General features: G+C 40.5%; 1 protein-coding gene across 4 annotated transcripts in view; it reads right to left on the bottom strand.

Annotated features, from left to right (window-relative positions):
• LOC105481592 (attractin) overlaps positions 1–27,622 on the bottom strand; it is a 178,966-nt gene that overhangs the window by 69,851 nt on the left and 81,493 nt on the right. For all 4 annotated transcript variants that reach the window (XM_011741275.3, XM_011741276.3, XM_071079598.1 and 1 more), the window contains exons 10-18: positions 26,895–27,049; positions 24,548–24,632; positions 17,155–17,375; positions 14,067–14,188; positions 13,007–13,145; positions 11,211–11,401; positions 7,289–7,508; positions 5,546–5,731; positions 4,742–4,975 (exon numbers count right to left, since the gene is read on the bottom strand). In XM_011741275.3, the coding sequence (XP_011739577.2) occupies positions 4,742–4,975; positions 5,546–5,731; positions 7,289–7,508; positions 11,211–11,401; positions 13,007–13,145; positions 14,067–14,188; positions 17,155–17,375; positions 24,548–24,632; positions 26,895–27,049 (1,553 nt within the window). The remainder of the gene's footprint in view (positions 1–4,741; positions 4,976–5,545; positions 5,732–7,288; positions 7,509–11,210; positions 11,402–13,006; positions 13,146–14,066; positions 14,189–17,154; positions 17,376–24,547; positions 24,633–26,894; positions 27,050–27,622) is intronic.

The raw sequence follows: 27,622 nt of genomic DNA, 5'->3' as shown, positions 1-27,622 counted from the left end.
CCATGAACATGCTAATTGCACCCAGACACTCAGGTCCATTGCTCCTTCCTTCTTCCAATGAGGGAGGAGTGTACACCAGTCAACAACAGTCCAAGTGGACCAGAGCTGGAGTGTCCTGAGGCTGGCTTGCTAGCTTTTCTAGGAGATCATACCACACCTTCACAACAGCTCAGCACACCCAATCACTGACCAATATTGACAGATCTACACATTTAGTTATTAATAGAAATTAACCTTGAGGATTAACCAGTATAAGAAAATTCTCAATCTCCAAATACCACCAGGATAAACATGCACAGCAACAAATCCTGAAGGAAGGGTTAATGGAAGAAATATGAGAAAATGAAAAATACAAATTTTAGTACATTCAACAAGGCTTAAATTATTGCATCCACCATATAAGAGAGTAAGCTCTTAAAAAAAAAAAAAAAAAAAAAAACACAATATTTAGAGCCCTCGCAAAATGTAAAAGAATGAATAAAACCAAATTAGAAAAAAAAATCCTTAACAGGTTAAATAGGTGACTACGTATTGCTAAAGAGCAACCTGCAAGAAAATGCTATGAACTGGCTGGGCGCGGTGGCTCACACCTGGGCGCGGTGGCTCACACCAGCACTTTGGGAGGCCGAGGTGGGCAGATCACAGGTCAGATCGAGACCGTGCTGGTCTACATGGTAAAACCCTGTCTCTACTAAAAACAAAAACAAAAACAAAAACAAAAAAATTAGATAGGCGTGGTGGCGTGTGCCTGTAGTCCCAGCTACTTGGGGGGCTGAGGCAGGAGAATCACTTGAACCTGGAGGCGGAGGTTGCAGTGGGCAGGGATCATGCCACTGCACTCCAGACTGAGTGAAAGAGTGAGACTCTGTCTCAAAAAAAAAAAAAATTATGAACTCTACGTTAACAAATTCGATTACTGAGATAAAATAGACAAATTCCTAGAAAAACACAGATTACAAAGAATAATTAATGCTAATCCTTGACGAACTCTTCCAGTAAATAGAGGAGTATGTTCCAACTTACTCTAAGAGTCTAGTACTACCCTGCTATGAAAGCCAGACAGTAATCACAAAAGAAGAAAACCACAAACTTATATCCCCCTCATGAATGCAGACACAAAATCCCCAACTAGCAAATAGAATCCAATAGCAGATTAAAAATATACATCATGATAAAAAAGTATACATCATGACTAAATGGGCTTTATCCCAGGAATGCAAAACTGGCTTAACATTCTTAATTAGTGTAATACATAGAGTATTAATAGAATAAAGAACAAAACTGCATGATCATCTAAGTAGACACAGAAAAAGTGTTTGACGAAATCTAGCACTCATTCATTACAAAACCCTCAAAAAACTAGAATAGAAGGAAACTTTCTCAACCCAATAAAGGGTATGTATAAAAAAAAATCTAAACCAATATCACATTTAATAAAGACTGAATTATTTTCCCCTAAAAAAGGGAACAAGACAATGATGTACACTGAAAACTACAAAACAATGCCAAAAGAAAGTTAAGAGGTAAACAGACATTCCAGGTTCATAGGCTAGAAGATTTAACCTTGTTAAGATGGCAAAGGCCAGGCGTGGTGGCTCAAACCTGCAATCCCAGAACTTTGGGAGGCAGAGGCAGGAGGACTGCTTTGAGCTCAGGAGTTCAAGACCAGCCTGAGCAACATGGCAAAACCTTGTCTCTAAAAAATACGCCTGTAGTACCAGCTACTGTAGAGGCCGAGGCTGGAGAATCACTTGAGCCTGGGAAAGTGGAGGTTGCAGTGAGCCAAGATAGCACCACTGCACTCCACCCTGGGTGACAGAGTGAGATCCTGTCTCAACAAACAAACAAACAAACAAACTGGCAGTACACCACAAATTGGCCAATAGATTCAATGCAAACCTTATCAAACCAGTTGGCTTTTTGTTGTTACAGAAAATGGCAAGCTCTTCCTAAAATTAATATGGATATGCAAGAAACCCAGAATAGCTATAACAGTCTTATAAAATAAGAACAAAGGTGGAGGAATTAGATTTCCCAATTTCAAAACTTATACAAAGCCACAGTAATCAAAACAGTGTAATACTGGCAAAAGGAGAAATGTAGGTCAACAGCACAGAAATGAGAGCTTAGAAATAAGTTCCTAGAGGCCGGGCGCGGTGGCTCAAGCCTGTAATCCCAGCACTTTGGGAGGCCGAGACGGGCGGATCACGAGGTCAGGAGATCGAGACTATCCTGGCTAACACGGTGAAACCCCGTCTCTACTAAAAAATACAAAAAACTAGCCGGGCGAAGTGGCGGGCGCCTGTGGTCCCAGCTACTCGGGAGGCTGAGGCAGGAGAATGGCGTAAACCCAGGAGGCGGAGCTTGCAGTGAGCTGAGATCCGGCCACTGCACTCCAGCCTGGGCGACAGAGCCAGACTCAGTCTCAAAAAAAAAAAAAAAAAAAAAAAAAAAGAAATAAGTTCCTAGATTCACAGCCAACTGATTTGCAACAAATGTGCCAAGAAAATTCAATGGTTAAAAAAAAAAAGTCTTTTCAACAAATGGTGCAGGGACCACATCCACAGGCAAAAAGAGAGTTTGGACCCCTATCTCACACCATAGACAAAAATTAACTCAAAATGGATAAAGGACCTAATGTAAGACATAAATCTACGAAACTTTTCAAAGAAAACTTAGGAGCAAATCTATGTGATTTGCTCTGGGCACTGATTTTCTAGATACAATACCAAAAAGCACATGGGATAAAATAAAATATTGATACATGGAACTTAATCAAAACTGAAAACTTCTGATTTCAAAAGGCATATTAAGAAAGTGAAAAGAAACCCATATAATGGGAGAAAGTATTTGCAAATAATATATCCAATAGGGACTTCAGAATTCATAAAGAACTCTTACAATTCAATAATAAAAAAGACAACATAACTGAAAAATAGGCAAAGAATTTGAATATATATTTCTCTAAAGAAGATATACAAAAGGCTAATTAATGAAGTTGATGTTCAATTTCATTAGTTATCAGGAAAATACAAATCCAAACAACAGTGAGATGCCATTTCTCATCCACTAGAACAGTTTTAATTAAAAAGATGGTCAGTAACAAGTATTGACAAGCACGTGGAAAAATATGAACCTTCATATGATGCTGGTGAGAGCATAAAATGCTGCAGCTACTCCAGAAAACTTCGTGCCTATTATTCTTCATTTCCATGCCCAGTCTTAGGAAACCACTAAACATCTACTGTCTTTGAACATTTCATATAAATGGCATCATGCAATGCATCATCTTTTACACCTGGCTTCTTTTACACAGCATGCTTTTTTAAGGTAATCCACGTCAGAAAATATGTCTGTACTTCATTCCTTTTTATTGCCAAATAATATTACACTGTATGAACATACAACACTTTGTTCATCCATTCGCCAGCTATTTGGCTCGTTTTCACTTTTGATTATGAATAATGTTGCTACGAGCATGAGGCTATGAGAATGATGCTATAAGCATGAGCATTTATATACAAGTTTTTGGGTAACATATGTTTTCAATTTTCTTGGGTATGTACCTAGGAGTAAAACTGCTGGGCCATATGATAACTCTATATTTAACTTTCTGAGGACCTGCCAACCTGCATGGGAGTTCCAATTTCTACATATCCTTGCCAATACTTGTTACTAACTGATTTACTGATTATAGCCATCTCAGCAGGTGTAAAGTGGTATCTAATTGTGGCTTTGACTTGCATTTCTCTAATGATGAATGATACTGAGTATCTTTTCGTATGCTTATTGGCCATTTGTATTTCTTCTCTGGACATATGTCTATTTAAATCCTTTACCCATTTCTTAATTGGGTTGTCTTTCTATTGTTGAGTTTTAAGAGTTACGTGTTTTGGACATTAGATTCTTATTAGATACATAATTTGCAAATATTTTCTCCCATTCTCTGGGTTGTCATTTTACTAGATACATTCTTGATATTAATGAAAAAGCAGAGATTTAAATATTTCATTAAAAAGTTAACTCCTAGTAGATTAAAAATAGAATTGCAGATCCCCCAAATCTTAGTATGGAAAAAAGGGAACATGGAAAATTTGATCCAGTTTAGTAGACAAAAAATTGGTTCCTGGTGTTAGTTTACATTTTCCTCTTCTATTTCTTTTTCTGATAATGGTTTCTTTATCTCCAATAACCACTTTTTCGGTTGGGTTCACATTTAGCTTTTTATTTTTTCTCTGGAGGGTGGGAGTTTATATATTTTGGATGATCATCAGTTGTTACATACAGTGCAGGTATTTTCTCCCAGTCTGTCTCTGGCCTTTTACCTTTGTTTACAGTGGACTTCCCCTTATAAAGTCCTCACAAAGAGCCCTGTTGTCAACAGCACTGTCTGACAGGCTCTTAGAGAAGTTCTTGACCGCTAATCTCTGAGCAGTCTTTGCACCAGCCCAGCCTCTCCCAGTTGTTCTAGAAGCAGACAGACACATTGCTGAGTGGCCACTTCAAGTCTGAATCAAAGGTCAATTTCTTAGAATTGGTTTCTTAGAAACCCACCACCACTCCCAGCAGGTCCAGGTCAGGCCTTGGATCACCTTCTCGTCTATTCCTTCTTGTACCAATCATTAGGAAGAAGGAAGGGGCTGAGGGGAGGGAGTTACATACACACAACGTAGCTTTCAAGGTTTTATTCTTCATAAATCGGTAATGAAACACTTGAATTTGGATATGCAAAGCATCTTACCTGGACAGTGAATGAAAGACCAGTTGTATCTGCTGTCCTCCAGACACATGCTGGAATTGAGCAGGGGCTGTGGATAGAAATTTCCTGTAGGGGCCTGCGAAGGCATCTTCACTGGTCCTTTATAGGAACCCTCTATGCATTTCCCTTTGCCAGTATTGCTGGGATCAGTACACCAGCCACAGCCTGGTTGCTCCAAGCAATGACTACAGGTACAGTAGCCTGAACAATTTTCAGCTATTAAAAAGAAAAAAGTTGCAATTGACTATCACAGGTAGATCTGAATTCACTGTATTTAAATTACATTTTTCTTTAACAGACTATTCAACTGGCATGAGTCAAAAATACTATTCTGTCTTGATTATTTAAAAGAGATAACGAATGTAAAGAACCCAGTATTTTGCCCAATACATAACAGAGATGACCCTTCCCTCCTTTCTCAATTCCAGGATATTGAAGGCAAAAGGGGCCTTAGAGGTTATCTATTGGAAAGCATTTACTTTACAAATTAGGACATTCAGATATGGCGCTATTACATGGATTGTGCAATATGCCATTGAGGATGGACAAGTTATTTCTGTACTCTGTGATCTGTCCTACATTTATTTACTGTCAATGTGTCTGATTCTGTATGAAGGTTGTCATCAGGCAGCAATGTCTCGATGGTAGTCTCTGGTCAGGTTTGAGCAGAGGTCATGTCCAGTCTTGTTTCTAAAATGTTAAGAGGCTGAGAGCACAGCCCCATGTCTGAGTTGTTGCCTATACAGAGGGCATGCATAAGTGCCTAGGGCTCCCTTTTTCACTTACGGGGACAGGTGCTCATTGTATACCACTCCATACACTGGCCAAAAGGGAAAGAGGCCACGTAGGCATTGGAGTCCACACACTGCTTCATGTTGCTGCACCACATGCACTCAGAGCTGCCACTGGTGCACTCTCCACATGCTGTCCTCAAGGCACATGGTGTCCGGCACTGCTTGGCACTGTGGTTTGCTGGGAATGAAACCCAAGAGAGACACTTAGAGCCCCCACCATGTCTGCTAAGGTTAAAGACTTTTCTTTCTTTTTTTTTTTTGTTTTTTTGAGACAGAGTCTCACTGTGTCTCCAGGCTAGAGTGCAGTGGCATAATCTTGGCTCACTGCAACCTCCACCTCCTCAGTTCAAGTGATTCTCCTGCCTCGGCCTCCCGAGTAGCTGGGACTGCAGGCGTATGCCATCACGTCCGGCTAATTTTTTGTATTTTTAGTAGAAATGGGATTTCACCATGTTAGCTAGGATGGTCTCGATATCCTGACCTCGTGATCCACCCGCCTTGGCCTCCCAAAGTGCTGGGATTATAGGCGTGAGCCACTGTGCCCGGTCAAGACTTTTCAAATGTGGGTGATGACCCATTAATGTGCCATGCAATCAATTAAATGAGAGAAAACAGAAAACAATAAAAGTCATCAAGTACTGTTTAGTCAAGTGTATTTACATACTTGTGGAAAAAATAAATTTTATTTTCAAAGAGCATCAAGGACAAAGATAAGGAAACAGTGAATCTTTCCATAAAAGTAGGGCTGTAAGCCCCTTAGAGTTTGGGGACCCAGGATGAACTTTAGGGTTTTACAACCCACTTGAGTATGTCAAATCTCATGTTTGCAATTTTGGAGGGAAGAAGGACCATGGCATTCATTAAATTCACCAAAGGATTCAGAATTCTGAAAGGCTGCTTGGCAGCTCCCCTAGAGAAGTTTAAAAATCATATTTTAAGGTGACTTCTACAATGCTATGAATTCTCTTCTACACCTCTGTAATTCCTCACAAATTATTTTCCCAAAACTGGACACAATGCAAATGGAGTCCAGCCTCCCAAAATAACCCACAGTTCCACCGACTGCTTGTGAGTTCCTCTGCAGGAGGAGGAGGATCGTTTTGGGTTGTCTTCATGCCACAGCAGCTACCCCTGGGTCTGCCTTTAGTTAGCTGAAATGTAGCCCAGAGAGACTGAAAGCTGGGAAGCTACTCTGAGTGTCTGTTCGCTCAGTACTCTCCCACAGCTCTCGCGCAGTTCTGGGTTGCCTCTGTCCTCGGTTACAGAACTGCCCTCATTACTTTTCTCCCTGTTGACACTACCTTTCTGAACACTGTCCCTGTAGTGACTTGCTTTACTAATCTTTTCCTTGTTTTTATTTTCCTTCTTTGTTTGTTCTTCCACTGCATTTCTCTGCCAACACCAGTATATTTGCCTTTCAGAGCAATTCTCAATACTTTTTCTGGTCAATAAACCTATCAATCTCATTGTTAATTAGAATATCAGTTTCTTTGAGTAGGTTATTATTACTTTGAATAGTTAGTTATTTTTGGTTTTGTTTATAATTAAAACTATTCAGGGTCCCAGAATATTTCCTTCTGCTTCTGAAATCTGGGTTACACTCTGCTTTGCATGCTTGAAATCAATACTTCATCTGTTTTCATCACTACTTCACACATCTCAGCAATTAACTATGCCTCCTATGGTTTCTCTCACATTAAACTCTGAATACCACCTAATTCACCCGTGAACTTACCAGGCCTTTCACAGACGCTACCATTGAGTGGGTTGATGCAGGTTGCAGCCTTCAGTCCCCGAGTACTGGGTTCTGATAAAATTCCACAGAATCCAGCATCACTGGGCTCAGATGGCATCCACTGTAGTAAACTATTTGTAAATGGGGACATATCTTCCCAGCACCAGTAGGACACATTGATCTTCCGAAGGCCGACCCATGGGGTTAAAGTGAGCTTGGACTAAAGGCAAAAGAGACACAAGTATGAATACAACTAACTTTTTTTTTTTTTTTTTTTTTTTTTTTTTTAATTTTGGAGATGGAGTCTTGCCATGTTGCCCTGGCTGGTTTCAAACTCCTGAGCTCAAGCGATCCTCCCACCTTGGCCCCCCGAAGTGTTGAGATTACAGGCATGAGCCACCATGCCTGGCCTGAATATAACCAACATCTTGACCAAAACAAGCTTCTAGATAAAAACCACCAAGTTAAGTATACCCCATAGACATAGGAAAACCTCTCTATCCCTTGACTCAGCCATGGTAGATTAGGACAGATCATCACTTCAATATGGCCATTTTATAAAGGATAAAAATGTAGCTCAGAGAAGACAATATATCATAACATTCACAGAAATTATAGCAAAGCAGTATTTAAGTTCTGAAATACCTATATGAAGAGATTGCTATCCCCAAACACAAGTTGAGTATCCCTAAACTGAAATCCAAAACACCCCAAAATCTAAAACTTTTTGAGTGCCAACATGATGCTGAAGGAAAATGTTCACTAGAGCATTTTGGATTTCCAGATTAGGGATGCTGAACTGGTTAGTATAATGCAAATATTCTAAAATTCGAAATGTTCCTCGTCCAAAGCATTTTAGATAAGGGATATTCAACTTACACCACATTTGCTTTATCCATTCATCCATCCTGGCACTGGATTTTATAGGGAATAATAGGACAGTGACACCTGGGATAGTCTGTCTTCTGCTCTCCTGAAATTTCCTTCTCATTGCAATTTTTAAAAAGTTTTAAAAATCAAAATAAAAAGTTTAGCCAAGAAATGGTAAGTATTCCTAATTTTGGTAGTTATAAAACAAAAGATATACTGTATTTCCCTCCCTTTGTTTTCTTTTGAGACAGGGTCTCGCTCTGTTGCCCATGCTGGAGTGCAGTGACATGATCATGGCTCACTGCAGCCTCAAATCCCTGGGCTCAAGCAACCCTCTTGCCTCAGCCTCCCAAGTAGCTGGAACTACAAGTATGTGCCGCCACCATGCCAGGCTAATTTTTTTTAAAAAACTTTTTGTAGAGACGGGGCCTCCCTATGTTGCTCAGGCTAGTCTTGAACTTCTGGGCTCAAGCAATTCTCCCTCACTGGCCTCCCAAAGTGCTGGGATTACAGGCATAAGCCACCATACCCGCCTATTTCCATTTTTGAGAGGAAAAAATACACATGCCTCCTAAAAGACCTAAAAAATAAATAGATCCAAAAGAAAGAAAGAAAGTTAAAAATACTTTTTAAAGGCCCTTCAAGAATTTCTTTGCCTTCATGATAAAACTCAGATCCATTACTATAGTAGCCACAGCCTCGCAGGGTCTGGCCTTGGTTCCTTCTTGAAGCTCAACTATAAAAATCCCCTCCCATCCAGCCTGCAGTCAACCATGCAAACTTACCTGCAGCTCACTCAAAGAGCCATTCCCTTAATCATCTCCCTCTACATCTCACACATGGGGGTACTAATTAATACACAGGAAGCCCTTCCCCCTTCGACATCCTAATTCACTCCTTCTCACCTTCAGGGGTCACCTCCTTCCAGCTTTCTACCAGCCAGTCTCTGTCCTAAAGGCTAGGCTGGGTGCCTTTTCTTGTTTTTCCATAAAAATCTGGGCTCTACCAACTGGGCTACATCTAGAGGTATAGCTGTGGAAGGTCATTACGCTTCAGTTGTCTCTCATCTGTCAGTCTTATCATTAAGACTGTGAATTTCTGTTCATAAACATGGCCACAGCAGATTAGAATACCTAGAAACGTTTAGAGTTAGAAAACCTAAGGAAGAGAGAAAGGGTACCAGAAGTATATCTGTGGCCACCTGGTTGAACCCTTTTAACTTCTGTGGACTTGAGTGTCATTGTTAGAGATGCCAGGGTAATCAACAAAGCTGGGAGCCATCCATTTTCTGAGGGAACGAATGACTATGGGAAAGGTCAGCTACCAGCCAAAGATGGAATGCTGGAAGAGACCCACATTTGGACATGGGAAGAGAAACAACAGAGACAGTTGCCAATGGAGATTCTGAAATCTGAAAAAGCTATAAAAATATTATGAAATGCCAAATGTGGTCACAGTAGCCTGAGGTAAACACACTAAGAATATGTCGCCAATGTTTGAGTGTCTATACCCTATCTAAGTTGCACTGAAAAAAGGGACTAATTGGAGAAAAGTAAATACAGGGCACCTCCCACCAGTCTCAGAATGGCCCTATAGGTGGTACACAGAGGCCACATGCAGCCAAGACGCAGGCCACATTTCCATACCTTCACATGAAGAAGGCTGTACCCAAAGAAGCATTGCCCTCAACTCCTCCCTGCTTGATAAGAACATTTCCACTAAATATTTCTGTACCACAGCTGAAACTGCTGAAAGAACTTTGTTTTATGAGTCTACTTAACTGAGGGTAGCATCACAATTTATGACTCTGGACTAAAAATGACAAAATGTGATCATGCAATATCGACTATAAGCCCCCTGAGAGCACTGGGTGGACAGGCAGAGAACTGAGCCTTTCTGGGCTTAGAAACTCTTGACAAGAAGGTACTCTCTTCTTTTGAGATGGTTGGGCTGTGAAAGACCCAAGCAGATGTACATTTCTTTTTTTTTTTTTTTTGAGACGGAGTCTCGCTTTGTCGCCCAGGCTGGAGTGCAGTGGCCGGATCTCAGCTCACTGCAAGCTCCGCCTCCCGGGTTTACGCCATTCTCCTGCCTCAGCCTCCCGAGAAGCTGGGACTACAGGCGCCCACCACCTCGCCCGGCTAGTTTTTTGTATTTTTAGTAGAGACGGGGTTTCACCATATTAGCCAGGATGGTCTCGATCTCCTGACCTCGTGATCCGCCCGTCTCGGCCTCCCAAAGTGCTGGGATTACAGGCTTGAGCCACCGCGCCCGGCCGCAGATGTACATTTCTTTTGTTTTGTTTCGTTTTTTTGTTTTGAGATGGAGTATCGCTCTGTCGCCCAGGCTGGAGTGCAGTGGCGCGATCTTGGCTCACTGCAACCTCCACCTCCTGGGTTCAAGCAATTCTCCTGCCTCGGCCTCCTGAGTAGGTGGGACCACAGGCGCACGCCACCATGCCTGGCTGATTTTTGTATTTTTACTAGAGACGGAGTTTTACCATATTGGTCAGGCTGGTCTCGAACTCCTGACCTCAGGTGATCCACCCGTCTCAGCCTCCCAAAGTGCTGGGATTACAGGAGTAAACCACCGCGTCCAGCCGAGATGTACATTTCTTAATGGTAATTATACAGTATTATGCACTATTATAATACCTTAACTTCAAGGAACTCAGGTGATTTAATCCAACCTAGCTAATTATCAGTGACTGAGAATCTCCTTCTCCCCTAGCAGAATCCAGAGGTAAAACAGATATGAAATCACCTACTGATGTCACCAGAGTATGCACACATATACATGTTGCAATTCATCCCCCACATAATTATTCATAGATCTTATATATACAAAGTATTAAAAATTTTAAGATAAACAAGGCATATGAGGAAGTGACTCTGACAGCACAAACCCACAGTCCCTCAGGCTGCGTTTACCAGCACTCCCCCTCTTGCCAAGCACATCACACATATCCACAGCCTTCCACATGCAAGTTGCAGTCATGCCCTTGATAGAAAGATGGATACCAGAAACTTAAGTTTTGAGGATTTTAACTCACCATGCTCTGAGATGACTGCATTATTCGCAGCTGCTTAAGGACAAATTCTACCTTCTTCTGGGTTGTAAGAGAAGCCAAAACGGCATTGTGGTTCCTACAGAACAATTTAGCATTGTCATAATTCTCCTTGGCAGTAGTAATTTTCAAACATGAGTTTCCAACCAAATGCCAGCCAATGCCACAGATATTTTCTTTCATTAAGGGGAAAAAGAGAAAAAAAAGAGTTTTAGAAATCAGACAAAACTACTATATTATTAGTTCAAATTACTGAATACCAAAATGGGTTTCTAATTTAAATTCTAGGCACTTCATTAGGATGTGGGAGCCTCTGACACATTATTAAGGGCCAAATGCAGAATACAATAATTTAAAAATGTTTACTAGTGATATCTCCCGGATCCTAAAAAGCATATTCTGAGGTCACTTCTCCTATGTCTTAGAGGAAAACACCAGTTTGGTGCCAATATTAGATTGGTACACTTCCTTCTGAAGAACAATTAGAGAGAAAACTAAAATCCTAAGTGAAGAGCAGACAAATGAATATGCATATTGGACGGCTGGGGTAAAAACTGCAAGAATGGAAACAAATCAAGGAATTAACAAATCTATAGTCTCCAAAAGCTGCACTATATTTTCATATTATCAGGTGGAAGGTACAATGAAGTATACACAGCATCCCAAAAGCAAGATGAGAAGGTCCTTCTTGGGAAACAACCCAAGTGATATGGCTATAGCATACAAGGCAAGCTTGTAATCTGCTACCTGTGATCATCCTGAACCCACACAAGGTACTGCACAGAAGCTATGAATGCTTCTTGGAAGACAATGAAAGAACAAAGTAACTTCACCAGAACCAAAGTACTCTGGAGACATCAACAATGTTCATTAACAGTAACAGTCACTGAGATAAAAGAAAGGTACCATGGGAAAGAGATCATTTAAGAACAGACAAAGACTTGCTCCTCACAGTGTAGCAGTTGATCAGATAAAATGCACACTCCAGGTCCCACCCCGCATTTGCACCAGAATATGCCTTTCGCAAAATTCCCAGGTCTTTTGCTGTACCTTAAAATTTGGGACACACTGAGATAAAGAAAAGAGTCCCACTCTGCAAGCTGAATCAAAAATTTCCAAGGGACATTCAAAAAGGGCCTGGTCCAAACCAACTTCCCTGAACAAGCTCAGATGTTGTGCAGAGCCAAGGAAGTTCCCCTTCCTGGACCATCCTAGTTGAACAAATATATTACAGTGGTTCAATCATGGCTGGCTGGTCTCAGGCCCTGAATTCATCATCCTGAACCTCAGAAGTAGCATATATTGAGGTTTTCAGGGCTGGAGATCACCCCTAAAAGGTGCTGCTGACAGAAATATCCATCCTCTCCTTCTCAGAGAAGGCCCATTAGCAGGTGCCGACAAATAAATCCCAGTGGTTAACAAGAAGTACTCTCCATAAAGTGCTCAGCAGACTGGCTGCTGAGACGTCATGTTCTAGTCCCATGTTATTGAAGGTGGATGGGAAAGAGACAAGGAGCAGGCTCAGTGATACAGAACCAAGCTGTCACTCAATTCTCCAGAGCAGTGAAGGACATTTCACTTCATTTCAAAGGACAGTAGGAGGAAATACTTAAGAACCGTATTTTAGTTAAAAACAAAATACCTCATAATACTGGTGTGGGGGATGAATGGACAGAATTAGCTTTTCCCCTCTGCTAGGTTCAAGCTAGGCTGCACAGTGTTGGGTGAAATGGGGTGAAGTCTTGGACCCACACACACCAAGATGACCCTGCAAGGCCTACCGGGCAGGGCAATGCACTCCTGATTCCGGGGCTCCCACTGGCAATTCTGGTCCAGGGCACAGCTCCTGCAGCTGGTCTTCTTGTTACAGTAGTACATGGGGTTATCCTTGGGGCAATTCTCATACCTAAAAATGGAGATCTAGAACACAGTGGACAAAAGCTTTTCTCCTGTATCCACAGAGAGAACTTATGGTGAGGACCAACAGGACACTGTAGACAATAAAATCTAATTGAGGAAGCAAACTGCAAATAAATAGATAAATAGATAGATAGATAGATAGATAGATAGATAGATAGACAGACAGATAGACAGACAGACAGACAGAGAGACATAAAGTTGCAGTAGCTCTGCAGTGGGAACACTACAATGTAATGTTCTACTCAAGGACATGCTTTTAACTGGCAAGGAAGCAGCCCACTCTTTTAAACACCATGCCTCAACCTGCTCATCTGTAAAATGGGAATGTTGAACTTGCTGCTTTTCAAATGCTCACTTCAAAAGTCTGAAAGTTTTCTATTTTATGAACTGCATGAGACTGACAAAAAAAAAAAGTCTTGTAAGCTGTCAAAAACTATAAAAGCCTGGGTCATCTTATAACTTAAATTTAAAAATCTATATATGATGAGCAGTGAGATTATGCCAAACCAAGATATAAAACAAGGAGATTTTGCAAAGTCTGTCATTTCCACAGTTCAATGTGGGCCACTATACACCTGACTCACTCTCAGTCTCAAACCCTAACTTGCTATCAAAATCTGGCACTGGTAAAGTGAGGTCACTATTAGATGCCTCAAACTAAGGATCCAGTGCTTAGTCATGGCCATGCCCATGGACAACAGTCCTACCTTCTTCTAAAACACAACAAATTCCCGGGGCTAGTAGGACCCTTGGAATATAAAGAACATCTCTTCCTGAAGGAAAACCTCAGGGATAATAAAATCCAAATAGAAACCCATTTGAAAAGTAACTCTGGGCCATTATTTATATCATATACACTATAAAAGCTAAACCTATGACAAATTAGGATTTTTCTGAAATCTTTGAGAAACAGCCTCTGACCTGGCCTTCCGTGCAGCTGTGGTTCCTGGGGACACAATGGTCATTGCACCAGTGGCAGTCATTGGTGTTGGCTGTGCAGCTGTAACAATCCGTGTGCTGGTCACATCTGTCATGGTCAAGAGCTACAAAGAAAAGAAAATCTCATCAACTGGGACAACTTCAGTTGAGCACAATCGGAGACTGAAGTTAAAAAAAATCGTAACAATGGTTAAGAACTAAAATGAAGAATGAAACTGGCAGGAAAATATATTTGGTATGTTTTGGTTAAAATAATATTTAGAGATAGACAATCTAAAGAAACACTGCTTTGTACCCCAAAGAAAGAAGTACACAGAAAGTGAAAACAAGAATAGGTTAATTTAACTACTATAAGATATAATGAAAGTAAATTCTGGCTCTTTGAATACTTTTCTTTCCAAGAAAAAAAAATCAACTAGTAATAGAACGAACACCAAAGAAGCCCAGGAGCCAAAATATTGTAGGAGATCAAGTCATTCCTCCTAGTTATAAATGCAAGGCTAATTTGGGCACAGGAAGTAGGCAGCACCACAGAACTGTGCAGGAAGCATTAGGCTGAGCTGCATTTTGTACGTACATGTAAATTCAAGAGTGCAAGTTTGAGAACTTCTGGGCTACTACAGACCTGCTGCATCTCCTGTTGACTCTAGAAGAGAGAAGCTGCACAGCTGGGCGCAATGGCTCATGCCTGTAATCCCAGCACTTTGGGAGGCCAAGGCGGGCGGATCACAAGGTCAGGAATTCAAGACCAGCCTGGCCAACATGGTGAAATCCTGTCTCTACTAAAAATAGAAAAATTAGCTGGGCATAGTGGTGCGTTCTTATAATCCCAGCTACTCAGGAGGCTGAGGTAGGAGAACTGCTTGAATCAGGACCTGGGAGGTGGAGGTTGCAGTGAGCTGAAATTGCACCACTGCACTCCAGCCTGGGCTACAGAGTGAGACTCCGTCCTCCCCGCCCAAAAAAAAAAGAGAAGCTGCACAACCATGTTGTCTCATCTGTTCAACCATCTCGTGTACAATGCAGTACAGTGAAGCAATATATTAAAAAGTTCTTTTTTATTTTGTTTTTATTTATTTATTTTTTGAGACGGAATCTCAAAAACTCCGCACATGGGGGAATTCACAAACAAGAAAAGCAGGTCCCACCCTCACAAAGACCCCAGCAGTCAGCAGCTTAGGCTGCTCTTGCTGTCCTGGTCATTATCCCAAGGATTGGGATCACCCAGAAAGTGGGGTGAAACAGGGAACTGAAGTCTCAGATGAGATGACAGCAAATAGGTTGATATGAACACCTAAGGTAATTCAACACTATTTCCTATAAACATGCACATGTAATTTGAACTTTTAAAATTTGGTTTAAAAATGAACTATTTCACTGATTTCATCCTTTCAAGAGACGAACTAACCCTGCTAAGTTCTGGTAATCTTGGTTCTCCAGCACCCACCAGCCCACCAATGAACCTGGGTGAGTTGCCTGAGTGGCCTGTTTTTTTGTTTTTTTTTTTTGAGACAGAATCTCATTCTGTCACCCAGGCTGGAGTGCAGTGGCATAATCATGCCTCACTGCAGCCTCAACATCCTGGGCTCAAGCGTTCTCGCCTCAGCCATCCTAGTAGCTGGGACTACAGGCGTGCACCATCACGCCCACATCTGGCTAATTTTTGTGTTTTTGGTAGAGACAGGGTCTCACTATGTTGCCCAGGCTAGTCTTGAACTCCTGGGCTCAAGCAATCCCTGTGCCTCAGCCTCCCAAAGTGCTGGGATTACAGGCATGAGCCCCTGTGGCCAGCCCAGGGTGTTCTTACTGAGAATTTATGTTCGTGAAAGTTTAACTTGGAGCAGCATTCCAGGAATGAAAGCTGCTTCTATCCATCATAACTCTCAAGTTAACTGCAACACCAATCCTACTAGTAAGAAATTCAGCCAACATACTTTAATTGATGTAAATAAATATCTTGTAGAGACAACATTCTTCCTTTTAAAGAACTTTCTGGCCATGCACAGTAGCTCATGCCTGTAATCCCAACACTTTGGGAGGCTGAGGGGGGCAGATCACTTGAGGTCAGGAGTTCCAGACCAGCCTGGCCAACATGGTAAAACCCTGTCTCTACTAAAAATACAAAAACTAGCCGGGCATGGTGGCAGGTGACTGTAATCCCAGCTACTTGAGTATTACAGGCTGAGGCATGAGAATCACTTGAACCTGGGAGGTGGAGGTTGTAGTGAGCTGAGATCGTGCTGCTGTACTCCAGCCTGAGCGACAGAGACTCCGTCTCAAAAAATAAATAAATAAAAATAAAATAAAAAAGAATTTTTAAATATATCGCTTCACTGTACTGCATTGTGCTCTATGTCACAGCAATACAGGACAAGCAGCAAAGCAGGTAGAAGGAAGAAAACAGCTTGGAAAACATGAGGGGAGGTTCTAGAAGCAGGGATCATTGCCCATCCTCAGTAACTGTCTGTCTTGATATCACTGTTGTATCCAACTAGAGAAGCTAGACAAAAATACTTTGCAAGGACAGCAGCTCTCCCTCTCTCCACCAAAATAATTTACTTCAACATGGCTTTTCTGGGCTGACTCTCCTAATTTCATCCTTAATGTTAGATCTGCATCCAATATGGTAGCTAGTAACCACAAATGTATTTTAAATTAAAATTAAATTAACATTTCAAGTATTTGATAGCCCACGTGGCTAGTGGCTACCATATCGGGACAGTCCAGACACAGAACATTTCCGTCATCAAAAATAAAGTTCTACTGGATGGCACTGCCTCAGAGCAACCACAGCCAGGATCTGGGGTCAGTATGCAAAGTCTACGCAATGCCAAGAAGGTTATGTCTCCATCACCCGCAGACAGCCTCTACGAGCCACATGGCATGTCCCCATTCGAGATGTTTACAAACCAATTTTCAAATATCCAAAAACACTTTCTACAAGTTATTACTGAATAATCTTGGATAATAAGGTGAACATAAAAAGTATACATATGCTAAGTTCCTTCACAATTCAGATAAAATGAGGTCTCAAATTCATTAAAATCTAAGCAGGGAAAAAAAAACATACTTCTTTTGGAAAAACATTCTGATTTTAACTTTTCTTCTTGTTCATCAGTTGCCAGCGCCCACGAGATACACTGAGATGACCCTGTGTCCCACACACACCGGATACCAGGTCCTGCTGCTAAACAAGCGGCTTCACTCCGATGCCCATCACACTGTTCCGAGGTGAATACCAGGATGTCACTGAGAAGGAGACTATTGAAACCACCGAACACATACATGGTGCTAAGAGGAAAAAGGGAGAGAATAAATTTACCAGAGACTTAGATAACAATTGCATGCTATACTTTTTTTTTTTTTTTTTTTTGGAGACAGGGTCTTACTCTGTTGCCTAGGCTAGTCTCAAACTCCTGGGCTCAAGAGATCCTCTCGCCTCAGCCTCCTGAGTAGCTGGGACTACAGGCACACGCCACCACATCCAGCTACCATGATACACTTTTTACAGACAATCTTCAAACAAATCTTACATATCATAAGTCTTCTAAGAAACTATTTTTCAAGGTCTTAAAAAATATTCTTGTTCCCTTCCTTTCCAAATTCATCCTTTCATCCTGGCCTATAACCACCCAGAATAGTTCCAATAAGCTGCCTCCTCATCATAGCTACTGTATTAAAAAGTTCTCATGATAGCCTGGTGACTTTTAACCATGAGTCACTGGAAAATTTCAGTGTCAGGATATGCTCACATCTTTTAACATTAAACAGCAATTCTATATCTTCACTTTTTAAATATTAAAAATAAAAATGTACAAATTTAAAGCACAGGTAAAAGCCTCTGTAATTAAAGTTGTATACTGGTACAATTAAAGTCGTGTACTGGTACATGGATATGAGCCCAATCATAAACAGATAAAAGCACACATGTACATTTAGTAGACAGTAAAAGTGGCATCTTACATTAGTGGGAAAAGGTGGTCTTTTTAGTAAATGGTATCAAGATAACTAAACATATGGAAAAAAATAAAATTGAATCTATTTCTCTATATTCCAGGATAAATTCCACACCTTCTGAAAAAAACAAAACACACAAGTACTAGAATAATGGGTGTATTTCTCTATAACCTGAGAGTGGAAAAAAAAAAAAAAAAAAGACTTAAAATCCAGAAGGTAGGGGAAAAAAAGATTGAAAAATCTGGTTATATGAATTAAAAAGACGTTTTACATGGAAATAATGCTATAAGCAAAGTAAAATAACAAATGATATGCTATGAAAAAAAGATTTACAAGTTATGTTATAGGAAAAGGACTATCCCTAACATAGAGGGGGGCTTCAGCCAGTTTGCAGAGAAAAAATGCAAATGACCTTAAACATATGAGGAGATGCTCTAATTTCAGTGCAAGAAAAATGCAAATTAAAACTATACTGAGGTAGCATTTCTCACCTGTAAGACTAGTAAAACAAAAACAGCACAAACAATTGACAATATATGGATTGGTGAGACTATGGGGCAACAGTCACTCTCACACACTACTGCTGGGCATGTAAAATGATGCAGTACAGAGAGATTTGGCAAGCTCTAACAAAACTTTGCATTTACTTTTTGAATCTGAAATCACATTTCTAGAAGTCTATCACAAAGACAGAACAGTAAAAATACAAGAAGAAGTACATGAGGCTATTTAGTACAGCACTAACCACTTATGCCAGAGGGCACATTTTTTTTTTGTGAAAAATCAGACCTTGGGGATGACCTTGAGCAGTAGGATATAAATAACTCCCACAAGCTTAGCTTTCCAATAATGGAACACTAGGCATAAATGGGTTAATGATAATAGCAAAAGACTCAAATAGCCCCAAATGTCCATCAATTGGGGATGTGACAAACTCTAATACATCCACATAATGAAATATTAGGCAGATGTAAAAGGAATGAGGAAAATTTCTACATACTTCTACGGAGTGAGCTCCAGTACATACTGTTATGTGGGGGGAAAATGGAATGCAGAGAAAAGTATTTAAACAATGTAGCCATTTATCTACTGAGGGAACAAGAAGGTCAAACACACAAACATGCAGACATAATTCATTTTCCTTTTAAAAAAGGACACTACAGTTTCTCTTTAACCTGCCTTCTTAAAAAACCTAGAAACAACAGCCAACCCAGTAGCAATGAATATAACTAGTGCTTAGATTGCGCGTATCTAGAAACCATTCTTTCTCCCTCCTGTCACCCCTTAAATACTAGAACTTTTTAGAGAAAAACCTAATTTCATGTCTGGATGAAGAAATGTTCACAATGAGTCCAGCAGATCTTGTTATACTGGAAAGAAAAGAAGACTAGGGTAGTATCAGATAAACTCAAAAGCTAATGTAAAGATGCCCTCATCGGCTAAAGATGGAAAATGTTTGAAATTTAATAAAAACACAAACAATAGATTAAAACACATGAAATATTTTTAAATCCATGAGTTCATAATGATACACATCTCTCATCTCTGAAAAAAAAAAAAAAAAACCTAATTTGTCATCTTTGGACAATGCTAAGAAATCAGTACATTATTTTGAAAATTGGTAAACAAAGGGAAAGAAACCTATGAAGTGATCTTGCCAAAATACTGAAGAGAATCTGATCAAGTTAATTTGCAGCAATTTTAGGAGAGAGAACAATATGTTATATGAAAGCCCAGAATACAACAATCAAAATCTGGACTATGGGAAACTCTACAGGACAAACAACCCAGTCTCTTTAACAAGTAAGGGGGAAAATGATGGATGGGGTCCCTACAGATTAAGAGAAACTACAGAGACATTTTAACCAATTGTAACATATGGATCTCATTTGGATTCTGAGTTGAATGAACTAAACTTAAAAAAAAATTGAGACAATTAGGAGATGTAAACACTGAATGGACACTGAGAGATATTAAAGAATAACTTTTTTCTTTTTTTTTTTCGAGTTGGAGTCTTGCTCTGTTACCCAGGCTGGAGTGCAATGGCACCACCATAGCTCAGTGCAACCTCAAATTCGTGGGCTCAAGTAATCCTCCCACCTCAACCTCCTGAGTAGTTGGGACAACAGGCGCGCACCACCATGCCCAGCTAATTTTTGTATTTCTAGTAGAAATGAGGTCTTGTTGTGCTGCCCAGGCTGGTGTTGAACTCCTGGACTCAAGCAATCCTCCTGCCTTGGCCTCCTAAAGTGCTGGGATTACAGGCATGAGCCACCACCCCTGGCTTAAAGAATTAACTTTAAAAGTGTGATAACTGTATAGGGGCTGTGTTTTTAAAATTAAGTCTTCATCTTTAAAAGACAGCCAATCCTCATTATAGTCACGTGGTGCTGGATAATGGTGTTTCCACCAATGATGGATGGCATGTACAATGGCTGTCATCTAGTAAGCTAAGGTTAATTTATTATTGAAGAAAACAATTTTTAAATAAATTTAGTGTAGTCTAAGTGTACAGTGTTTACAAAGTATACAGTAGTGTTGAGTCCACTCACTCACGGACCTCCCCAGAACAACTTCCAGTCCTGCATGCTCCCTCCCTTACAGGCCATGGTAAGTGGCCTGTACAGGTGTACATTTTTTTATCTTTCATACTGCATTTTTACTGTACTTCTCTACATTTAGATATGCTTGGACACGCAAATACTTACCACTGCATTACAATGACCTACAGTATTCAGTATAGTAACATGCTGCACAGGCTTGTAGCTAGGAGCAACAAGCCATACCATATAGCCTAGATGTGTAGCCTAGGTTTATGTAAGTACACTCTGTGATGTTGGCACAATGATGAAATTGCCTACGGATGCATTTCTCAGAACGTATCCCTAACATTCAGCGACGCATGACCATTATCTGCAGATTGTAGATTCCATATTTGCAAATTCACCTACTTACAAAATTTATTTCTAACTCCAAAATCAATACTTGCAGTAGTTTCACGGTCATTTACCAGCATGTGTGTGCAAAGAATGGCAAAAAATTGGACTTGACACACATGCATATTCCCGGCTAAGGTCAAACAAGGAGATGCTCTCCCTTCTTGTTTCAACTCTCACACTACAAACAAGTGTCCTTTTCATGATCTATCTAGTGCCATATTTTATGTATTTTTGTACCTTGTGTTAGTGCTTTCACTGTTGAAAATGGCCCCCTATGCAGTGCTGAAGTGCTGTCTAGTGTTCCTAAGTGTAAGAAGGCTGTGATGAGCCTTACTGAGAAAGTACATGTGTTACATAAGCTTTGTTCAGGCATGAGTTAAAGTGATGTTGGCTGTGAGCTCAATGTTAATAAATCAAGAATATATATTAAATAAGATGTTTTTAAATAGAAACACACAAAAAAGAAAGTTATGTATGCTGACTGGTTGATGAAAATGTCATCATCAGAGGCTTACAGAAACATAACCCTGTATTTCCCTAGCAGAAATAATTCAATATTCAAGAATTCAGTGTGTATAGTTACTTTATAGAGTTGTGAATAATGAAAATAAATTGCAATCTGAAATATATATTTTTTGAGTTAGGGTCTCACTCTGTCACCCAGGCTGGAGTGCAGTGGCGCCATCACAGCTCACTGCAGCCTCAAACTCCTGGGCTCAAGCGATCCTCTGGCCTTGGCCTCCCAAAATGCTGGGATAACAGGCTCGCGGCGTGATCTCGGCTCACTGCAAGCTTCGCCTCCTGGGTTCACACCATTCTGCTGCCTCAGACTCCCCAGAAGCTGGGACTACAGGTGCCTGCCACCACGCCCGGCTAATTTTTTTGTATTTTTAGTAGAGACGGGGTTTCATCGTGTTAGCCAGGATGGTCTCAATCTCCTGACCTCATGATCCGCCCGTCTCGGCCTCCCAAAGTGCCAGGATTACACGCTTGAGCCACCGTGCCTGCCAGGTTTCATTTTTAACCTTGCTATCGGCTTACTCAGTACCACATTAAGCAGGCTAGATTCAACTAGTTAATTTGTTGTTTAAACCAAATAAGCAACCTCCTCTTCCCAGTACAGTTGGTGTTCTCAGCAATTGTGAATCCATCTGGTTGCACAGGGGCTCTGCAAAGTTAGGGAGAGTCCCTCAGAGACACATGGAGCAGGCAACTGAGAGGCACAGCTGCATCTCCTGCCACCCTGGTGAGTCACAGCTATCTCTCCTCCTCCTTCCTGCCTCCCTCAAAACCTCAATGACAACTAAGGAAGGCACAGCTCACTCAGTGCTGTTGACCCACTTAAAGCATGAAGAAATGATGTGAATCAAAGTTTCTTTTTCAGTAAATTATTTCATAAAATTAAACCAAAACTATGGCCTTTTAGTAGCTGGCCTCCCTCAGGGTCCCCTGCCACCTACCCAATCGTTATCTTAACACACAGATACTTACATATCAGGGTTCAAACATACCACTGGAATCACATTAAAAAAAAAAATTACAACTCAGGCAAGGTATTCCCAATTTTGACTCATGGTTAAATTATATTTTATGGTAAAGTCTCAACTTACTCTGAGTTTGAATAAAACTTAAGAATGTTTTATAAAAGATTCATTTGTTTGCTAGTTATTACTGTACTAATACCTGCAATTTAGCAAATGTCTATTACGTGCCAAATCCTGTGCTAGGAGAACTAGGAACACAAACGAAGACAGTTGAGGCCAGGCCTCCGCAGGCATAATGACAAAATGGTCCCATTGCATTCCAGATGAAAATCTCAAGAGGCACTTGCTAGAAAGGTTTAACGGTCTTCTGTACTGAGGAAATCCCAGATTATGATTTATAATAACACATCGAATTAGCAAGGTGGCCAGAAATCCTTCCATTTTAGTCTCTGTCAAATGTTCTCACAGTAAAACCATACACATTGCTAAAAAACTAAATAATTACCTTATAAAAGATAGCACCTTTTCCTAGTAGCTAGTTCCTAAATTGTATCAACTATTCCTTCACAACATCTCCAAAATATGTCACTTTCTCACCTTTTCTTTTTTTTTTTTTTGAGACAGTCTCGCTGTCACGCAGGCTGGAATGCAGTGGCATAATCTCGGCTCACTGCAATCTCCACCTCCTGGGTTCAAGTGATTCTCCTGCCTCAGCCTCCCGAGTAGTTGGGACTACAGGCGCCTGCCACCACGCCTGGCTAATTTTTTTGTATTTTTAGTAGAGACAGGGGTTTTGCCATGCTGTTGCTAGGGTGGTCTTGAACTCCTGGGCTCCAGTGATCTGCCCTCCTTGGCCTCCCAAAGTGCTGGGATTACAGGCATGAGCCACCGTGCCTGGCTTCTCATCTTTCCTAATCTAAGTTAAATTACCTTCCTCATCCGTCTTTCATCATTACAACAGAAATTTCAAAAGCCAAAGGAATTCTAACATGATACAGGCATTCTAACACTTAAACATTCTTAGGATTTATATGGCTTAGAATTTTAAAAGGGAAAGCAGACAGCAGTAATAACAGCAGAAACTGAATGAGAAAAATTAATAACATGATTAGGCTGTTTAACTTCTTAAAAATCTCTAAAGCACACTGTAAGGAGCAAGTAGAGTGGCCACTCTGAATCTCCCTTATTTGACTGAGACTTCTCCAAGGGCCGATTTTTTTAAGAGCTCTGGTAGTTTGGGCCAGGCATTTTTGAGCAATACAATGCAATGAACTGCAGACTTCTGATTATCCAGAGCCTACAGACTTGATCTATATTAAGCTTCACAATCTCCCCACCTCTGTTCTCCTATCTTATCCCCCATCTGAAGTGCCCTCTCTCCTCTTTTCCAAACTCCTTACAATTCAGATACAACTACTAGAAACTTGAGTACCACAAATGATAACAAAGGACATAAGACAAGAACATGCACGTAACTTTTGTTGCCCAGGCACTCAGACCACACCAAAAAGCGTGCTCTTGCGTGCTAACAAAACCAGATCAACAAACATGGCATTCAACGTAATTCACCTCCACATCAAATATTTTAAACATCAATCAGAATATTTATACCCACATAATCCTGTAAAAAAACTACTGGGATGAGGGAATCTTGTGAATAATATGTTAAGTCCAATTCCACTTTACTTCATTTTCTTTTTTCTTTTCTTTTTTTTTTTTTGAGATGTAGTCTTGCCCTGTTGCCAGGCTAGAGTGCTGTGGTGTGATCTCGTCTCACTGAAACCTCTGACTCCCTGGTTCAAGCGATTCTTCTGCCTCAGGATTCCTGGTTCAAGTGATCTCCTGCCTCAGCCTCCCAAGTAGGGGGGATTACAGACACGTACTACCAAGCCCAGCTAATTTTTGTATTTTTAGTAAAGATGGGGTTTAACCATGTTGGCCAGGACGGTCTCGATCTCCTGACCTCGTATTCCCACTCGCCTCGGCCTCCCAAAGTGTTGGAATTACAGGTGTGAGCCACTGTGCCCTGCCCTTTATTTTCATTTTAAACACAAAAGAAAAGGAGCAATACTTCTCCAATTACCTGTTGTGTAAGACTGCTGAATGGCCAAATCTGTTGACATCATGGTGGAGATCAGGTCTGGGAAGCACTGACCAGCGGTCACAGGCTAGGAGAAAGAAAAATATATTTTAAAAGGGACTACCATTTCTAATCAATAGGACCTGACATTTTCTTTGGGAAGAATACTACAACAAAGAGAACCTCATAAAACATGCCTCTCAATTTTCTCAGTTACATCATTTCTGGGTTAAAATGCAGCAGCAGCAGAGCAACGAGGCATGGAAAAAAGGCGGGATCACACCGCAATTCTGACTAGCAAACGCACCCAAAACCCAAGACATGGATCACTCACCCGATTGCCTATCAGTTTGATCCACTAGAATGTTGTTGTTGTTTATTTTTTATTTATTTATTTTTTTAGACAGAGTCTTGCTCTGTTGCCCAGGCTGGAATGCAGTTGTGTGATCTCGGCTCACTGCAAGCTCCACCTCCCAGGTTCACGCCATTCTCCTGCCTCAGCCTCCCAAATAGCTGGGACTACAGGTGCCTGCCACCATGCCTGGCAAATTTTTTGTATTTTTAGTAGAGACGGGGTTTCACCGTGTTAGCCAGGATGGTCTCAATCTCCCGACCTCGTGATCTGCCCACCTTGGCCTCCCAAAGTGCTGGGATTACAGACGTGAGCCACCACGCCCGGCCAAGAATGTTTTTTAAAGGAAGCAAACTTTACATTCTACAAAGCATGTATCAGCAAAACATATGGGTTTCATAACTATCTTCCACTCTTTTCTATATTGATTTGCCCAAATTTAGTAAATAAAATGGAAAAATACAGGTGGAAAACGAAATTTCAAAAAATTTAAATGTTATCTAATTTTTAAAAGTCCTTTCCTAGATGCCCTAGATTGATTAATTTTCCTCTGTTGTGACCCATACTAGCAACATCTCTTCTGGATCCAATACCAACTGGTGCTGCTATACCATGCCAACCTCACACTCAGTGTCTCACTCTCTGAGCCCTAAATATGTGCCGGTCTTTTCTATCTCTGTGTCTCTGCAAAGTGGGTTTCCTCTGACCGGCGAGTGCTGCCTAACTTCACCTACTTGACACCTAGTGTGTCCAGAGGGGATGGCCCCTCTTCAAGAAAGTGTTCCCTGTTTATCATCACTCTTACCCTCCATGACTTAAAGGGTACTCAGAGGTGCTCTCATACATTCTTTTCAGCCAGAAATACCCTGAAGTGCAATTCTATTGTCTGCTCATTTCTCTACCTCTTCCACTTTGAGGCTAAGGGCTTTAAGTTATTCATCTGATCTCAATGTACAAACTGAGTGGCTGGCACACAAATGTCTGTTAAAAACAAATGTCTAACTTGGAATAGTCAAAATCACAGAGACAGACTGTAGAATAGTGGTTGCCAGGCATTGTGGGGAGGAAGAAATGGGACATTATTGTTTAATGGGTATAGAGCTTCAGTCTTACAAGATGAAGAAAAGTTCTGAAGATGGACGGCAGTGATGGATTTATAACATTATGAATGTGTTTAATATCACTAAACTAGACATTTAAAATATGAATGTGTTTAATATCACTAAACTAGACATTTAAATATAGTTAGGATGGTAAATTTTATGTGTATTTTACCACAAGCAAAAAAATAATGATTTGTTTAAAATGAACATCTGATGATTTTTATGAAAGAAATCATCCAGTATGCATTTGCTTTGCATGAACAAATACTGCCCTCTTCCGGTCTAGTATATTGCTACACCAAGACCATGTGAGAAACCAGTTTTCTAGGGAATGAGATAAAGCTAATAAGTGAACCAATTTTAACACAATGCTGGTGGTTGCAACTATGTAACACTACCAGGTAGGTATAACATTACAAAGGAGAGACTAGACACCTTAACTCAGCCTCAAAAATTAGCATTCAAGCAATTAACAGGAGTTATTTCAAAAAGAATTTAATGTAGAAATAATTTTTATCAGATATGTAACATTAGTCAAAGGAATATAAAAAATACCATTTGGACCTCTTTCAAATGGCCTGACCTTTTTTTTTTTTTGAGACGGAGTCTCGCTTTGTCGCCCGGGCTGGAGTGCAGTGGCCGGATCTCATCTCAGCTCACTGCAAGCTCCGCCTCCCAGGTTTACGCCATTCTCCTGCCTCAGCCTCCCAAGTAGCTGGGACTACAGGCGCCCGCCACCTCGCCCGGCAAGTTTTTTGTATTTTTTAGTAGAGACGGGGTTTCACCAGGTTAGCCAGGCCTGACCATTTTTAACTGGCAATATTTTCAGTCTCCTTTTAAATGTTGCTTATAGACAAAAAGATGCCTGAAGCTAAAATGGTTTTGGGAAACTTACCAATGTCATAGGCCATGAAATCTGAAGAGAAGCATTTGGCACCATGGCTCATAGATGTGTCATTGTGTGTGTTTCCTCCAAACACTAGCATGGTTCCACTCACTATCACAGCTGTGTGCAAGTAACGGAAAAATCGGCTGTCCTTAAGAATGGTCCTTTTGAGTTTATTTAGAAATAATAAATACAAGGTTAGTTTTTAAAGAATATTTATGTATCTGCTAATGCAAGCACAACCACTTTATTAACCTCAGACCCAAAGGTACAAATCCTTCCAGATTTTCCCCTACATATAAGTAACTTTTTCAACAATAAATATATATAATTTTAAAGACCTGTAAGAATTTTGGCAAATATTAAGAACCTTAAACTCTTCATACTCTGTAGCTATATAATTCTAGTTTCTGGGCAGAAATCATGTGAAATATTGACAGAAGCTTAATGCATAATGGTTTCTTAATAACATAAAAACTAGAAGGAAACCAAAACTTTCACCTGCACAGTCTCAGCATACCCACAAAATGGAGTATTCCACAGCTACTCAAAATGATAATTTTTATGACAGAATATAAAACAGTATCCATAGCAGGGTATCAAATAGGTGAGGAAAAAGAAGAGAAACCATCGCTTTATAATTACATTATTTCATAACTCAAATTTGCTTTATATTTGTTAAAAAAAACTAAGCATTTTCTAACCAACCTACTACAGAATTACAGAATAATGCAACA

This window comes from Macaca nemestrina, chromosome 15 (genome assembly GCF_043159975.1).
Source record: "Macaca nemestrina isolate mMacNem1 chromosome 15, mMacNem.hap1, whole genome shotgun sequence".
In the NCBI taxonomy this organism is placed as follows: Eukaryota; Metazoa; Chordata; class Mammalia; order Primates; family Cercopithecidae; genus Macaca; species Macaca nemestrina.
This window is presented reverse-complemented; position numbering and strand designations above follow the sequence as displayed.